Here is a 15,845-nt window from a genome sequence, read left to right on the forward strand (position 1 = left end):
CCGCAGTTGACATTGTTGCTGAAGCAGGTGATGCTCCCGAAGAAGCCTAGCTGAGTAAGAGGTAGAGTAGGCTAGACGTGACTGCCAACAGAACAGCAAAGACTAGGTCTCATTGCAAATATATGAAGGTGGATGCCTCGCTCTAGCTTTCCAAATGAGTCACGACAGGAGTTTTTCAGTCGGAGATGGAGGCCACCTGTTATTGATTAGCTTGCAGGGCGCTTCGCTTAGGCCAATGCCTGGTCAATTAAGTGCTCGCCATCGTCGCTGCTATCGTCGTCTCCATCATCGTCATCGTCATCGTCGTCATCGTCGTCATCATCGTCATCATCGTCGTCGTCGTCGCTCGAATCGTCGTTAGTATCATCGTACGAGTGGTTTCCTCCGATCTCGGACCCCACATCTTCGACATCATCGTCGCCCTGCACGCTTTCTACCGGTTCTGCATTATCACCAGGAGTTGACACCGCCTTGAGAACAGCAGGGTTCTTCGATCCTTCCTTAGCGGCCTCTTGTTGAGTCATAAGTGCAAACGGCGGGCGGCGCAGACACCGTCTCTTGTTGAACCACCGCCTCAGCTGGGTCATATTCACATCCACAGTCTGCTTCTTCAGGTCGCGTAGCGGCGGCGTATTTAGCTGCACCAAATAGTTCTCCATCTCTTCTTGCGATGGTTTGTACTTTTGTTGGAACCATGCTTCCAGCGCCGTCAATTGGTCCATAGAGAACTTCATAGGACGCAGCACACGCCCCTTCTTCTCCTTCGGGCGGGGCTTCGCAGCTGGTTTCGCCTTCTTGTTTGGCGGCTCTCCAGACAACAACAGGGAAGAATCCTCATCGAACACGGCGCCACTGTCCAGAGAGCCTATCGCAGCCTTCAACGGTGTTCTTCCTCTCGCACTGGATGCTGTGCTGAGTGCTGGACTAGCCGGCGCAGATAACGGCGCGTCGTCATCAGCATCCTGCTCTACAACTGCGCGGCGGTTCATGCCCAAACTCTCCAAAAGCGCAATCGTGGCCTTGCGTAGCAGCGTAGGCTTCGTATAAGCCTTCAAAATCTGCTTCAGGTCGGCCACTAGGCCCGTCTGGATGCGTACATCAGGTTCGACCTTCATAGCACGCAACAGGTCGATCACTTGCTGCAAGCCGTTCGTGACGATGGCCGTTTTCGGCTGCTCCATCAAACTGCGCAGCCGGTTCTGCAGTGCCATCACTTCCAGGACCGTGGCGTGCTTCACCATCGAAATATCATCCAAGTCCGAGTCCTGTGTGCGCTGCCGCTTGCCACGTCCATTGGCGTGATGTCCTAGCTGATCGGCCGTCGTCGGCACCGAGTACGACGCCGCGATGTACGAGCGGATGTTGGTCGGGCGCGTGAAGGCGTTCACAGCGGCATCAAACAGATAGCTCTGCGCACGCACTCGATCCACCTCCTTCACCAGCTCATTGGGGTCCACCGAGGCGCGCAGCTGGGCGATCCGCTGCTCGAGCCGCAGATCGATCTCCTCCTCGGCCGCTTGGGCGTCGTGTCCGGCCTCGACCGCGAGCTTGACGTAGCGCATCCGCTCGCGGTAGCGGCGGCGCTTGAACCAGTCGCGCACGTGGGCCAGCGAGAGGCCGCCCACCTGGAACGGGTTCGCGTACGGCCGGTAGTTCAAAATCGTGCGCATGAGCGTGAGCTCGTCCAGCAGCGGGCGCGGGTACGCGTAGTACCATTCCTGCAGCTTCTGCACCTGCAGGGGCATGTAGAGCCGGCCGAAGGCGGAGGACGCGCGGCCGCGCTCCTGGGCGATGGCCGTGGCCGTGGCGGCCGCGGCGCTGGCCTGCACGGCCGCCTCGAGCGCCTGGAAGGTGCCGGTCTGCAGCGACACCTTGGCCACGAGGTTGGCCTCTCCCTGCATGCTGGTGGCCTGGATGATCTCGGCCATCTCTCGCAGGCGCACCATGGCGGCCTCCATCTTGGCCAGCGCGCGGTCCGTCTGGTCCTCGGTGGCCTCGTCCAGGCCGGCGGCGGCGGGCGGCTGCTGGCCGGCCACGTCGTCGGCCACGGCCGCGCGCGTCTGCGTCTGCGTCTGCGGCGGGCCGCGCAGCGGCAGCATGGCCATGGCCTGGCCGCAGGAGCAGCCGGCGGCGCCCAGCGAGCGCTGGCCCGCGCGCTGGCGGGCGTCGGCGCGGGCCTCGGCCAGGCCCTTGAGCTCCAGCAGCAGCGCGTCGCAGCCCGTGAGCAGCTGCGACGTCTTGGCCGTGATGCTCTTGTTGTACGTCTTGCCGGCGTCCAGCGACTCGCGCACGAGCTTGGCCACGAGCTCCACGGCCGGGTTCAGGTCCACGTCCTGCCAGGCCGCGTGCTCCAGCTGCTCGTCCTCCGAGTCCTCGTGGTCGCTCACGCCCTCGGCCGCGTGCGGCTGCGGCGGCGGCGTCTCCCTGCAGATGAAGTCCATCTTCATGGCGCTCATGCTCGGCCCGGCGTGCTGCGCCCAGTATATACCGGTAACGTCCGCTCGGCGCCAGTTAGTGACTGGGCCTGCTCCATTAGCAAGGGGGGACGACGGACTATGGTACAGTGTACCACTGGCCCGGCGGCTGAGTGACGGCATTGGGCCATTGACACTATTGACACACATAGGTACATCATACACGTGACGATGGCGCCGCAGCTGCAGCTGGAGCTCGTGTGCGCGCTGGCGGGCCACAGCGAGCGCGCGTGGCACGTGTCCTGGCGCTTCGACGGCCAGCTGCTGGCCTCGTGCAGCGGCGACCGCACCATCCGCCTGTGGGCGCCGGCCGCGTGCGGCGGCGGCGGATGGGACTGCGTGGGCATCCTCGAGGACGCGCAGGGCCGCACCATCCGCGCGTGCGAGTGGTCGCCCGACGGGCGCTACCTGGCGTCCGTGAGCTTCGACGCCACCACCGTCATCTGGGAGAAGCAGGGCGGCGCGTACGAGGTCATCTCGAGCCTGGAGGGCCACGAGAGCGAGGTCAAGAGCGTGGCCTGGAGCCCCTCGGGCGCGTACCTGGCCACCTGCAGCCGCGACAAGAGCGTCTGGATCTGGGAGGCCGACGCCGACACGGACTTCGAGTGCATCTCGGTGCTGCACGGCCACGCGCAGGACGTCAAGTTCGTGGCCTGGCACCCCACCGAGGACCTGCTCGTGTCGGCCAGCTACGACGACACCGTCCGCATCTGGGCCGAGAACGACGACGACTGGTACTGCAAGGAGACGCTGGCGGGCCACACGTCCACGGTCTGGGGGGTGGCTCTCAACCCGCAGGGCACGGAGATGGCCTCGGTGTCCGACGACACGGACGTGATCGTCTGGCGGCGCGACGTCGACAGTAAGGAGGTGGACGAGGACGGCAGGTAACTAACTGGTAGACCTTGGTTGGTGTATTGGGCTCAAGTCGCCGCTGCTAACTTGATGCTGGTGCACGTGCAGCCCCAAGCAGTGGACGCAGGCCTTCAAGGTGTCAGGCTGCCACGAGCGCACCATCTTCAGCGTGGACTGGTCCAAGCACGGCGACCTGCTGGTGACCGGCGCCGCGGACAACGCCATCCGAGTGTTCCAGGGCCAGCCGACAGGTGCACCCTCTTCGTTCGAGTTGGTGGTTCTTCAGAAAGAGGCTCACGCGAGCGACATCAACTGCGTGCGGTGGAGTCCGCAGCTGCATGAAGACGGCAGCAAGAAAGCGCTGTTGCTGGCGTCCGCAAGCGACGACGGTTTGGTGCGCGTCTGGAAGTTGAACTTACCCTAGGTCAGCCAAATGTAGCCATGTAGTGACGCGCCACGCAAGCTACAACCACTTTTCTTCGCTACTTTTGCAAGAGAAGAAAAATTTACAACCAACCACTATGATGTATCGGAGCAACATACTTCCTCATTCCAGAACAGAATTTGCCAAGACGAGGCAAGATGGTAACAGTGTCACTGACTTGTGCAATTTTTGGTGAAGCGGATAGTGTGGAGATCGACGGCAACCAGCAGGTGTGGCAGTTGAAGGATATGGCCAAGAAGAGGAGCGAACAAGTTGAAAGAGGTTGGTGCTGAAAAACTGCAGCTCTTCCTGGCAAGGACGGAGGGCGGCGCGTGGCTGAAGTCGAAGGATCCCCTTTGTGCTCCGAATACGGACGTGAGAGTCCCATTGAATTACCCGGTGGAAAGCAGCGCGGTATTTCCCAGCGCAATTCCCGACGAAACGACCCACGTGCTGGCGATAGTTCCGAGGGTAATTAACTTCTCGTATCGCACTCCCAAGTATTTGGTTCGGACGGAGGGCGTCGTGTGTGATTTCCAGAATCCTTTGGACTACATGTAATCTGTTACAGGCGCTGTTCGAACGCTTAGAAAGCAGAAAACTTCGACAAGAAGATGCACTCGTTGTTTGCCTGTCTGGATGCACCGGGAACTGGGAAGTCCAGAGTCGTCTGAATGAAGAAGAGCACGTCTACAGTAGAGAGAAGGTCACGACGATCCTGTGACGTGACATCGTGCTGAACAATGTATCAGTACAGTTTCGATTTAACAGTGCTGGTAACATACCGACCACTCAAACTCCCGATGGGGGAGACATCCTGAATGAAACACCTTCGATGCTGCAAAACGTTTGATGCTGCAAAACCCGTTCATTAAAAATGGATCGATTGACTAAAAAAACTCATTCGCCAGTTTGCGCGCTGCGCGCCGCGGCGTCGTGAACGCGTGTGCATTTCTGGCACTGATCCGTGTACACGCGCACGAAGTGCTGCAGGAGGGAGCTGCTCGAGCGCCTGCGTGCTGCGAAGGCGGCGGTGGCCAGAAGCTGCATGGGCGCTTGAAGCTGGTCACCAAATGCATCGACGATTACGGGATGTGTTCTGTCACGAAAGTAAGCGCATCATCCGCCGTAAACTCCACATTGATCGCCGATAGAAGCATATCCTGCACTGTCTTCATATTGTCAGGCATTTCTATCGGAAGGTCTTGCATTAACGTGCCCAGCTGCCAAAAATCGTGGTAAAATCGCAGTTTGGAGCCGTGAAACCGATGATTCCAGTAGATAGTCGTCGTGTTTTCTAGATGCGACTCATCCATGTAAATTAGCATCCAATAGCTCGATCCAGTCAGCACAAACACAATGTTTCGCCAACAGAGATCCCCATGGCAATATCCACGGCCATGCCAATACTTCAAGGCCGTCAGCATATCTCGCAACCAACCACCAACTTGATCGACGGTAGGAAACTGTAGAAGGCCAACTGGGGATAATTCCACGATCAAACTGCCATCCAGCGTCTTCCTTAACCTCTCCACAGTTTGCAGGTGCGTTGTTGTGCTGCCTTTTGAGCTCAACTCTTGAAGTTTTGTGTATACGTCGACGAGTCGCGTAAAGTCATCGGACTTACGTTTAATCGTTCGTTCAATTACACCATCCAGCACGATTATTCGTTCCTCGCTTTCATCAGGTACAACTGGCAGGAGACCACACGAATACGGCCGTTCCGTCGCCTTGCCCATCTGATGTAGCAGAAATGCCAAGTTGTAAAACACCTTCAACACGCCTGCCGTATCCTGAAAAATGTTCAAATCAAGTATTGGCGTCGAACAGCATGGTTTATTGGTTGTTTCGATAGCTACCATTGTGAAGTCATCTCCGGAAGTTGCGTATCCCAAAATGTAAGGTAGGTCTCCATAAAGCATCATGTTCCAAAGGTGCATCTCGTTAGCCAGCTCCCCAACTGCCGTACTGGTGGGCACCAGAGCACACTTTTCTTCTCCACGCATCAGGACGAGACCCTTATACTGGATGACACAGTCCGGCCGCTTTTTTTTCGTGGTCGGTCCTGTTGTATCGGTGAGGTTTCTTTCCTGACGAAGCAAGAAGCCTTTCGCATTGCACAAGTCATACGGAATTGTGAGAAGCGTATCGTAGTATACTTGCCAGGAACGTTTTGAGGCCGTTGCATCCGGGTAAGTTTTACAATTGTTGATGAAAAAGTTCATCGACGCCTCCAGGCGTGGACACGAAATAAGTTGGCCATCTGGGTCGGAGAGTTCACTGGATACAACCGGATCTAGCAGTGCCAGCCTGAAGGGTAGTGGTCTCTCGAGAAGCGCCTTCAGCTGGTGTACAGAAAGCAGTCTTTTTTGCTGTAGCTCCGAGAAGTTCCATATCTCTCCCAGCGACATCTCCGTTGTCAGTCTCTGCCGCTTCTGAACTGGATCGGTCGTCGGAACCAACACCAGCACGTGAACCACGTCCTCTTCAAGCGCCACGTCTCGCCCAAACAGGTCTGACTTGTCCAACTTCCACGACCCGCGCAGCATCGTCATTTTCGAAGTGTCAACTTTGTTTTGCAGCATCTTCTTGTCTAGGTCATCGTCATCTATCAGCCACGCGCCGCTCTTCGTCTTCGCCAGGAAGAGCTGCAGATCGTCGGCGTCGACTTTTTCCAACCTGTTCGGCTTGTCTCTCTTGATCACCTTCTTCAAGTCTCCTACTGTTTCACGTACGTCGATGTCCACAGGGAACGCGCTGCCCGCCACGCCAACGATCGCGCAAAAGAGCTTCACCATCTTTCCTCGAGGCGGCGGATTCTGGAATGAGGAGGAAGGAGGAAATACTCAGAAATGGTTAGCTTTTTCACTACCCGTATACCACCCTGACCGGAACTTTTACCCGGAAATTTTTTGGGCATGTTGTGGCGCTGTTTTCAATGACCGGAGGAGTACCCGGACACTATTATACCTATATCAAGTACAAAGCAGAGATTATCTTTGTTATCGCAAAACTATTTTTGTAAAGCTGTTCTTGCCCATGATATAGCCGCTTGACCCACTGCCAACACGGCAGAACTCATACACCCATTTCCTTGATCCTTCCCAAGCGCACGATTCCCCTCACCTTCGTAGTCAGACAGGGCGACCTCAAGCCACACTTTACTGTTAAATCACGGTAAGTGAGCTGGAGCTGGGAAATGAAGAACTGATGCATTATCTAACCTGTTTCCTACTCCTGTGCAGAGAGCCGCGCCTCGCAACCACCGCGCCGCCCTGCAACCCTTGGTAACCACTGTGGCTGCGACCACTCACGCCCGCAACCGCCCGCAACCGCCCGTACCATCGCACGCAACGACTGCGAGTTCCAACACTCCTTCTCGCGCGGTCACGTCGTGAGCATGACGAGCACCCGAAGTTCCTCGAGCCTCAGTGCCGGCAGGGTCTTCGTCAAGATGTCCGCGCGCATCAACTTCGACTCGCAGTAGCTGACGTTCAGACCCTTGTTCCTGGACAAGTCCTTGATAAACTTCAGCCTTATATCGATGTGTTTCGCGCGCCCGGACGTGTCTTCGCCTTCTATCTGCTTGATGGCCGCTTGGTTGTCCACGTGCAACTTGTACGGTACCTCCACCTTGATCCCTATCTCACTCAGCAGCTCGACGATGCCTAACATTTCGGCCGTCACCTGCGAAGCTGCCACGAACTCCGCCTCCATGGTCGACAAGGCCACGCTGCTCTGCTTCTTGCAGATCCATCCGACCACCATGCCACAGACCATCAGCACACCGCCGCTCACCGACTTGCGGTCCACGCGGTCGCCGGCGAAGTCGGCGTCGCTGTACCCTTCCACCACAATAGTGTCCTCGCTCATGCTTCCCTGGGCGCGTGCATGGCGAACTTAGTGTCCACCGTCCCTTTCAAGTAGCGCGCAATCTTCTTAGCTAGTCGCCAATCACTTACGCGAGGCTCGTGCGTGCGCCTCGTCACCCGATGCACAGCGTAGGCAATGTCCGGCCTAGTGCACCGGGCGACCCACAACAGACTGCCGACCAAGGACTGGAAGGTCTGCACCGTCGGCCTCTGAGGGCTACCTGCCCCGTCATTCGGTAGTAGCTCTCCATCGACATCACTCTCGTGCTCGCCACCAATAGGCACCCGCACTGCCGACGCCTCGCTCAACCCGAACTTGTCCAGCATCCCCAGGATCGCTTGGCGCTGCTCGAGCAGCCATCCCTTGTCCTTGTCGTACTCGAACCCGATGCCCAGGAACTTCGAGACGACTCCCAAGTCTTTGAGCTCCAGCACAGCCATGTCCTCGAAGAACGCGTCCACGCGAGCGTTGCTTGTACCCGTGACCAGCAGGTCGTCGACGTAGACGCCAACAAGCGTCACACCACCCGCGTCGCGCTTGTAATACAGACAACCGTCCGTGTAGCACTGGCAGAACCCGAGCTTCACCAGGATCTTGTGAAGAAGCCTGTTCCACAACCGGCCAGCCTGCTTAAGGCCGTACAGACTCTTGATCAAACGCAACGCAAGTTGGCCCTTGTGCTTTACCCCAAGCAGAGCGAGCAACTCGTCGGGGATCTCCATCCCGTCCGGAATGTAGAGGTAGATCTCCAACCCTTCCTCCTTGTCAGCCTTGACGTAGGCACTTGGCACATCACCGTGGCGCGCCGGCACTTCCCAGACGTGCGCCATCACAAAGATCAACTTGCCGGTGGTCAAGTCCAACACGGCCGAAAAAGTCACGATGTAATCGATCCCATACTCCTGTTCATTTCCGCATACCACAAGCCTGCCCTTGTAACGCTCTACCGTGCCGTCAGCATGCGTCTTGGTCTTAAAGACCCACTTCGTGTGCAGCAGTTTGCTGTTCCGAGGCCTCGCTACCACCTCTCAGGTGTTGTTGCTCTCGAGCGCCTCGAATTCAACCTTAATAGCCTCCTTCCACTTGTTCGCACGCGCGTCCCGCATCGCCTCTCGATAGTTCCTCGGGTCGGGCGTCACGACGGCATGCACCACTTGGACCGGCACGTGCTTGGCGCCCATGTGCCGCGTCTGCATTCTCGCTGCTGGAGCAGCGCTGGCCGCTATTGGGGCGAGCTGCTCCCCAGCTCCTTCTGACCCTTGGTCACCTTCAGCGTCTTCACCGACGCCATCCGTGCCGTGTGCCTTCTTTTTCTTCTTCTTGCCCTTGGCCTGCTTCTTCTTCTTTTTGGGGACCTTCTCCTTCTGCTGCGTGGCCTCCTCACGCTCCTCGATCGAGCGCCACAGCTCGGGATCCTCCCTCTTCAGCTGCGCCTGCAGCTGCACATTCTGTTTGCTGTCGAGCGTCTCGACGTTCTCGATGTGCTGGGTCGTCACCACGACCATATCCTTGGGGATGTACACCTTGAAGCCCTTGGTCTCGTCGTTCTTGCCGACGATCATGCCCACCTCGGCCCTTGGCTGCCAGGCCTTCTTGCCTGGGTCTCGGTACACCGTGCACGGACTGCCGAAGGTCACGATGCCCGCCATGTCCGGGCACTTGCCCGTCAGAACCTCAATGGGCGACATCCGTCTGGTGTTGGCGCTGCACGCGCTGCGGTTGAGCACGTACGCGGCGTACTCGACCGCGTACCCCCAGAACTTCAACGGCAGCCCGCTCGCGAATAGCATGCAGCGGGCCATGTTCAGGATTGTCCTGTGCATCCGCTCCGCCTTACCGTTCGAGGCCTGGTTGTTGGCTTCACTCACCTGCCGACGCACGCCGGTCGCCCGACAGAATTCCTCGACGTTCATGTACTCGCCCCCGCCGTCGGTGCGCAGCACGTGTATGCGGCAATTGTACTCCTTCTCAAAGAAGACCAGGAAGTGCTCGAACTTCTTTGTGGCCTCAACCTTGTTCTTAGCTAGGAACGCTCTCACGTAGTTTGAGCTGTGGTCCACGAAGTTGATCATGTAGCGGTTTCCGTGCCTGTCTCTCGGGGTCATCGGCCCCTTGATGTCACTGCATATGACACCGCCGATCTTGTCCACCGGGGCGTTCTGGCCCGTGTCCTTCTTGGATTGATTCACCTTGTGCTGCTTGCCTTGTGCACAAGTGAGGCAGTTCAGCCTGACTCGACTGGTCAGCTTGACGCCCGAACCCGGAGCGTCCGCCATGCGCTCCAGCGTGTCGAACGCGAGATGGCCAAGGCGATTGTGCAGCTCGAGTAGCATGCACTCGGTCACCGCATCGGCGCTGATGCCGCCGCTCTCGACCGCTGCCATCACTGCATTCACGCGCTCCTGCTTGCCACACCCACCGAGAGTCTCCACCAGCAGTACACCGTTGGCGCGTCGCACCTCAAAGATGCGCCGTTCGTCCGACTCACGCATGACGTAGCTCCTCTTGTTCAGCCTTGTAAGGTACACCCCCTTTTCCTCAAGCAAGCCGTAGCTGATGATGTTATTAATCACTCCCTTGCTGTAGTACACGTTCGTCAAGTCGACGCGGCTCTCGCTGCCGTCCACCACGGTGCGCAGCTCCACCGTCCCTCGCTTCGTCACACTAAGCACGCCTCCGTTGGCGGTGCTCCACGAGTCAACGTAGTCCACAGTATCGCGCAGTAGACTCTCGTCGTTCACCAGGTGAACACTCGATCCACTGTCCAAGATCCACACGCCATCGTCTGCCAGCCCACGGGTCGTACATGCACTGCTCACAGCGAGCGTCACCTTCCCGCCCTTCGGAGTCTTTTCACCAGGGCAGTCGCGCTTCATGTGGCCTTCCTTGCCACAGCCCCAGCACGCGCGATCTCCGCCGGCATCAACACGTCCGACGAATCCTTGTCCTCGGCCACCTTGGCCACCGTGGCCACCTCGACCACCAAAACCACCGCGGCCACTGCGTGACACGCCACTGCGAGCATGGGTCTTGCCGGAGCTTATCTCATACTCCGCCGCAAACGCGACGAGCTCCCATGCATGCTGGATGTAGTCAACCCGACTGGAGTCCAGGCGAGTCAGCATCGCCCTCTTCACGTGTTCCGGTGCTGAGTCGCAGAGGCACTGCAGCACGAACTGGTCCGGGCAGCCTGCCCGCTCAGCCACGTACACTAGGTACTGGAAGTGCTCCGTCCAGGTCTTGTTGCTCGGCTTCGTCTCGGACATGAGGTCCATCGCCTTCGACACCGGCACCTTCGTCGAGTAGAAGCCCAGCATCCTGTCCATGACCTGCTCCACCGTGTTCGACTCCGCCACCCACTTCGGCAGCATCTTGTCGAAGAAGGCCAGCGCCGGCCCCTCCAACTTGTTGTTCAATGCCAGTATCTTGAAGTCGTCGGGCCAGTCCCCGCCGCTCATCAACTGCGCCGCCACCAGGCGCTGCACGAACTTCTTGCCCCACGCGAGGAAGTCTGTACCGACCCCTGCGTAAATCTCCTTGCCGGAGAACTTCGGAAACCCCGGCCAGTCCAGGTCCTTCATCTTCGGCATCTTCAGGCCGAAGTTCTGCGGCGGGACGAACTGCACGTACTGCTGCTGAGCCGCGGGAGCAGCTCCGTGCGGCAGCGGGTTCTGCTGCGGCGCTCGGAACGACTCCGGCTCTTGTGCGGCATGCGGCAGCCGTGTTGGTGCTGGCCACGCTCCCTCGGACTCGTCCAGCGAGCCCATTCGCATGCTCCGGTCGCGCGTCTTCATGTAGTCGCCGAAGGTGCCCGACCCGTGCTCGGAGGATGTTGCAAAGAGCCTGTGCCCACTTGACCGTGGTGCCTTCTGCGCACGCTGCGCCTCTGTCACTTGCTGCAGCTAGGTCTGCATCTGCAGCTGCTGCGCTGCAAACTTCGCCGCCATCCCCTCGAGGAGCCCTTCAATTCGGTCCATGCGCTCCGAGCTCGCGTCAGAGTCCCGACCGCTCCTTGCGTGAGCGTCGTACGCGCCCGAGAGCGAGCGCGCCTCCTCGAACAGCTCGAACGGGTCCGTCGTCGTGCTCAGTCTTCTAACTTGAGTGTCTGGGACGATGTCGGCGGGTTCGGGCGGGCTTGAGGAAGTGTCGGGGTCCATTGGGCTCAAAACCTGTTAAATCACGGTAAGTGAGCTGGAGCTGGGAAATGAAGAACTGATGCATTATCTAACCTGTTTCCTACTCCTGTGCAGAGAGCCGCGCCTCGCAACCACCGCGCCGCCCTGCAACCCTTGGTAACCACTGTGGCTGCGACCACTCACGCCCGCAACCGCCCGCAACCGCCCGTACCATCGCACGCAACGACTGCGAGTTCCAACATTTACTGCTAATGATGACTCGGAAGAGCACTCGTATGCAGTCCAGGAAGAAGCGCACAGTGCGCCGCAAGGCTGCAGACGACGTGCATGAGATTACTGCCCGACTTAGGCGCTTCCAGATCGTGCGAGCAACTCAGAAATCCCTCCCGATCAGAGAACAAAGTTATTTTCCGCGAGATTCGGCGATGTATTGAAGGTGGCATATCGTTGGAAATTATCCAGGAGGAAAAAGCAAACACGACTTCTCTTATCCTACGGGGAAAGTGCGAACCGATATTTCATCGATTGAAAACTGTGTTGTTGTACTGGAAGTAGTAGTATGGTCCATTTGCTAACCGTGCTCACAAAGAGAGCGCGAGCTCTCCATCCTGTCCTAAGATGGGTCCAGCTTCGAAGCTAGAGCTCGTTGCGGGTATAGATCCTGCCCGTTGCGCGCAAGTTGCAGTGAACTGCCCATTTTCAAAGCGCGTGAAAGAACGAGGAGGTGCCTCAAGAGGTTCAAATTGGTTGTCCTCCCGAGTCAGAGTTACAAGTATTTGAAGTATTTGAGGGGTGGTAGCTAGGAATCCTAGCCTAGGATTGAATAGCTAGTGATCATTGCACGAGTTCTTTTCCTGGTGACCGCGTGCGATCATGTAGCCATGTGGTGACGCGCCCCCGTCAGCTTGCTACCAATTCCCATTAAGTCCGAAAAACGCTCACAACAGCTTGTTCTCAGATCAGAAGTGCAGCATTATGGCGACGCAGAGCTCGGACGCCGCGGAGCCGGCGGAGCTGCAGGGCGAGCCACGCTGGTCCAGCATCCGCTACGCGCCGCACCCGCGCCCCGCGCAGTGGTCGCGGGCGACAGACGAGAAGCTGGTGCTGCTGGTGACGCAGTCGACGGCCAGCGGCGAGCGGTTCCCCGTGGGTGTCAATTGTGCGTTTTGCGGCATTTTCGGCCGTTTCTGCTGGCTCTAGTAGCGTGCAAAGTTGATAGCTGTGTTTGCGAGTGTCTTGCGGTTCTGACGCACTTGTTGCGGCTGGAATCCGGCTGGTATTTGCAGGGCTGGAGGTGTCTAGAGTGGTTCGGCGCTCACCCGTGGACTGCGTGAAGCGCTACGCGTTTCTGCATGACGCCCGGGAGCGTTACGACGCAGAGCAGCAGGTGGAGGTGAAGGCCGAGGACGAGGAGGAGCTCGAGGGTGCGCTGGAGCTCGAGGGAGCGCTGTTGGACAGCGAGGACGAGTATCTGGACGAGCAGGTGCTCAGCGACTTCGTCACGCCCGTGGCGTCGCCCAAGCTGCAAGCTCTGGACACTTCAGGGGAGTTTGTGAGAAGCGGACCTGCGTCTCCTGGGTCGCCGCCGCCGTTTGCAGTTGGTCGACCAGCTGCGAGCCAGACAGGAGGGACTGGTGTGCCTGGAGGAAGCCCGTTCCGATGGGAGAATCTCGTGAACGACCCGAACTACACGGCGCCGGTACTCAACTCCCCGCCGAGTTTGCGCCACAAGCAGAGCTTCCAGGGCCGATTCGGACTTGAAGATGATGAAGCGAAGGTTTTGTCCTCTGCGTCTTCACCGAGAATGTCGCCACGAGGATTCATGTCGCCGCCCCGCTCGCAGGTAATGATGGGCTCATTTATTCTGCCGAGGTCATAGAACTTCGTTTCTTCATGACAACTAACCTGTTTGCTCTTGTCTATATCGTTTAGGATCAGATTGGTGAAATGGGTGCCGACCCCAACTACTCGGCCACTGTTCTCACGCACGCGTTTAAGGGCTTGAAACTAGGTGCAATGCCCCTCGGCTCTCCACCCCTAGGTTCACCTCTAATCGGTTCTCCTCGCCTCAGCCGGAAGATCTCCAACTCAGGTAGGGGGCCCGCCTATTGAAGCTTCCTTGCCTTGTAATCCGATTTAGCTGATCAAGTAATGTTCGCTTTGTCTGATTTTCAAGAGTATCCCTTCCTGAAGGAAGAAGACATGTCTGCTCGTCAGTCCGCTGCGAGCAGTGCAAGTAGCAGCATCCGCGGCCTTGGCGGAGTGGAAGCCAAAGCTACAGCAGCACCATTTTTGAATGACGCGTACGGGACCGCTGACGCCACAGCGGGAGATCTGCAGCGTCAGATGAACGCACACCTCATGCGCATGTCCGCTATGTCCACCATGTCGTCTTTCCACGGCGACAACCCGTTCTCGGGGTCCGTGACGCAGTCTGCACTGGAGGATGCCTTCCTGGATATGGCCGGCTCGCGCTTGGACGCCTCCAACGTGCTGCTCAGCAGCCGCATGTCGGCGGCACCTGGTTCCCAGTCTCAATTGCGCCTCGAGCACATCCAAGCCCTTGAACAGGAACGCCAGCGCGCTCAGAATGCATCGTCGAAGCCACCGGAGTGAGCAATGATGGCATATTTATCCTTTTTGACCAGCTATGATGAAGTGATGAAGTTGTAAGTAAGCCCGTAAACAGAGCTGACGGTCAGGGTTGCTAACAAGAGCACGCGCAACGAAATGCCTTTCAATACATTTTGTCTCCTCATATCCGTGCAAACTGCTGCAGTTCAAAGGCAAAAGGCAAGAAATGCATTCCAACGCACTGGAGAGAGGACGGGAGCGGCACAAACATATCCGTCGCCCTCCACTCTCCTCGCCTGGGCCCAATAGATCTATGCCTTGGAGTCGTGAGTGGTCTGTGGCAGGGCGTCCTGCGCGGCCGCCTTGCGCTTCTTGGCCGCCTCGCCCTCTCTGAACTTGGCGTAACCGTAGAGGATACCGCCGATCATGCCGAACGTCACGTAGATGGCTGTGTCGGGCTTGAGCGGCTCGCCGAGCAGCAGCACGCCGATGAAGGTGGTGGGGATCTTGTTCAGCCCTCCCACGGTGGCGTACCTGGAAACACACAGCACCAACAATAACAATGTTAGCATTAGTCAACAAGTCGATGTTCAGTTGGTGTTTGCAGCAAGGTAGAAATGTACGTACGTTGTCGCCGACGTGACCGAGACACACCAGAAGGAGGCGAGGTTGAGGCCGACGCCCAGCACGCCGCTGATGAAGAGCAGCATGGTGAAGTTGAAATTGCCGAGCAGCGGGTTGCTCCAGACCGTGAAGGCCTCGCCGTTGAGCACGAGCGGGGGCGCGAGCAGCGGCAGCGAGATGAGGTTGTTGTAGAAGGCCATGCCGAACTTGGAGATCTTGAGCGACGAGCGCGACGTGGCGTAGCGCATGTACAGCACGTAGGCGGCCGTGGACGCGCAGTTGAGGAACATCCAGAAGTAGCCCGAGAGCGTGGAGGGCGTGGCTTTGCCGCCCACGTCGCTGTACGAGGACATGACGGCGCCCATGAGCATGACGCCGAGACTGACGATCACGAGGCCGCCCACGCGCTCGCCGAAGACGCGCCACTCGCCCACGACGATGATGATGTTGGTCACGTTCTTGAAGACCGTCACGATGTGGATGGGCAGCCCGGCCGTGGCCTGCATGCCCGTGTACAGCATGGCCACGAAGAAGAAGGTGACGGGCGCCCACTGGCGCGCCACCTTGGCGTCGTACGGGTCGTACGAGATGAGCTTCTGCATCTTGGCCAGCTCCAGCACCAGCACGGCCACGGCCGCCTGCACGGCCACCACGAAGAACTTCTCCTCGAAGCCGTAGTACTTCTTGCCCAGCAGGTAGCGGTTCGTCAGCACCATCACGTTCGACATGACGCTGTACACGACGCAGGACGCGATGGACAGCACCAGCGACCCGGCGGCGGCGTGGCTCTTGCTCGGCGGCATGGCTGGCTGGCTGGCTAGAGAGAGAGAGAGAGAGAGAGAGGAAGCGTCGGCCGAAGAGACTCTGCTACTGACGCCTGACGTG

General features: G+C 58.4%; 7 protein-coding genes across 7 annotated transcripts; 2 read left to right on the plus strand and 5 right to left on the minus strand.

The window, feature by feature from the left end:
* Positions 1–227: 227 nt before the first annotated feature.
* Positions 228–2,456, minus strand: IUM83_13371 (homebox domain-containing protein; the record flags this gene model as incomplete). Its single annotated transcript, XM_067938044.1, has 1 exon — positions 228–2,456. One exon carries the CDS (start codon positions 2,454–2,456, stop codon positions 228–230), a length of 2,229 nt encoding a protein of 742 aa, XP_067788228.1.
* A 189-nt stretch (positions 2,457–2,645) lies between these two features.
* IUM83_13372 (WD repeat protein 39) lies at positions 2,646–3,753 on the plus strand (the record flags this gene model as incomplete). Its single annotated transcript, XM_067938045.1, has 2 exons — positions 2,646–3,361; positions 3,438–3,753. 2 exons carry the CDS (start codon positions 2,646–2,648, stop codon positions 3,751–3,753), a joined length of 1,032 nt encoding a protein of 343 aa, XP_067788229.1.
* Positions 3,754–7,140: 3,387 nt separating this feature from the next.
* IUM83_13373 (Integrase catalytic core protein) lies at positions 7,141–8,624 on the minus strand (the record flags this gene model as incomplete). The annotated part of the gene is made up of 2 exons (XM_067938046.1): positions 7,141–7,632; positions 7,716–8,624. The coding sequence occupies 2 exons, from the start codon at positions 8,622–8,624 to the stop codon at positions 7,141–7,143; spliced, it is 1,401 nt and encodes a 466-aa protein (XP_067788230.1).
* Positions 8,625–8,654: 30 nt separating this feature from the next.
* IUM83_13374 (Integrase catalytic core protein) lies at positions 8,655–11,420 on the minus strand (the record flags this gene model as incomplete). Its single annotated transcript, XM_067938047.1, has 1 exon — positions 8,655–11,420. The coding sequence occupies one exon, from the start codon at positions 11,418–11,420 to the stop codon at positions 8,655–8,657; it is 2,766 nt and encodes a 921-aa protein (XP_067788231.1).
* A 108-nt stretch (positions 11,421–11,528) lies between these two features.
* Positions 11,529–11,783, minus strand: IUM83_13375 (Glycoside hydrolase; the record flags this gene model as incomplete). The annotated part of the gene is made up of 1 exon (XM_067938048.1): positions 11,529–11,783. The coding sequence occupies one exon, from the start codon at positions 11,781–11,783 to the stop codon at positions 11,529–11,531; it is 255 nt and encodes an 84-aa protein (XP_067788225.1).
* A 954-nt stretch (positions 11,784–12,737) lies between these two features.
* Positions 12,738–14,378, plus strand: IUM83_13376 (uncharacterized protein; the record flags this gene model as incomplete). The annotated part of the gene is made up of 4 exons (XM_067938049.1): positions 12,738–12,921; positions 13,049–13,605; positions 13,695–13,854; positions 13,939–14,378. The coding sequence occupies 4 exons, from the start codon at positions 12,738–12,740 to the stop codon at positions 14,376–14,378; spliced, it is 1,341 nt and encodes a 446-aa protein (XP_067788232.1).
* Positions 14,379–14,647: 269 nt separating this feature from the next.
* Positions 14,648–15,763, minus strand: IUM83_13377 (GDP-mannose transporter; the record flags this gene model as incomplete). The annotated part of the gene is made up of 2 exons (XM_067938050.1): positions 14,648–14,870; positions 14,964–15,763. The coding sequence occupies 2 exons, from the start codon at positions 15,761–15,763 to the stop codon at positions 14,648–14,650; spliced, it is 1,023 nt and encodes a 340-aa protein (XP_067788233.1).
* Positions 15,764–15,845: the final 82 nt, after the last annotated feature.

Source organism: Phytophthora cinnamomi (genome assembly GCF_018691715.1).
Source record: "Phytophthora cinnamomi strain GKB4 chromosome Unknown Contig54, whole genome shotgun sequence".
Lineage (NCBI taxonomy): Eukaryota > Oomycota > Peronosporomycetes > Peronosporales > Peronosporaceae > Phytophthora > Phytophthora cinnamomi.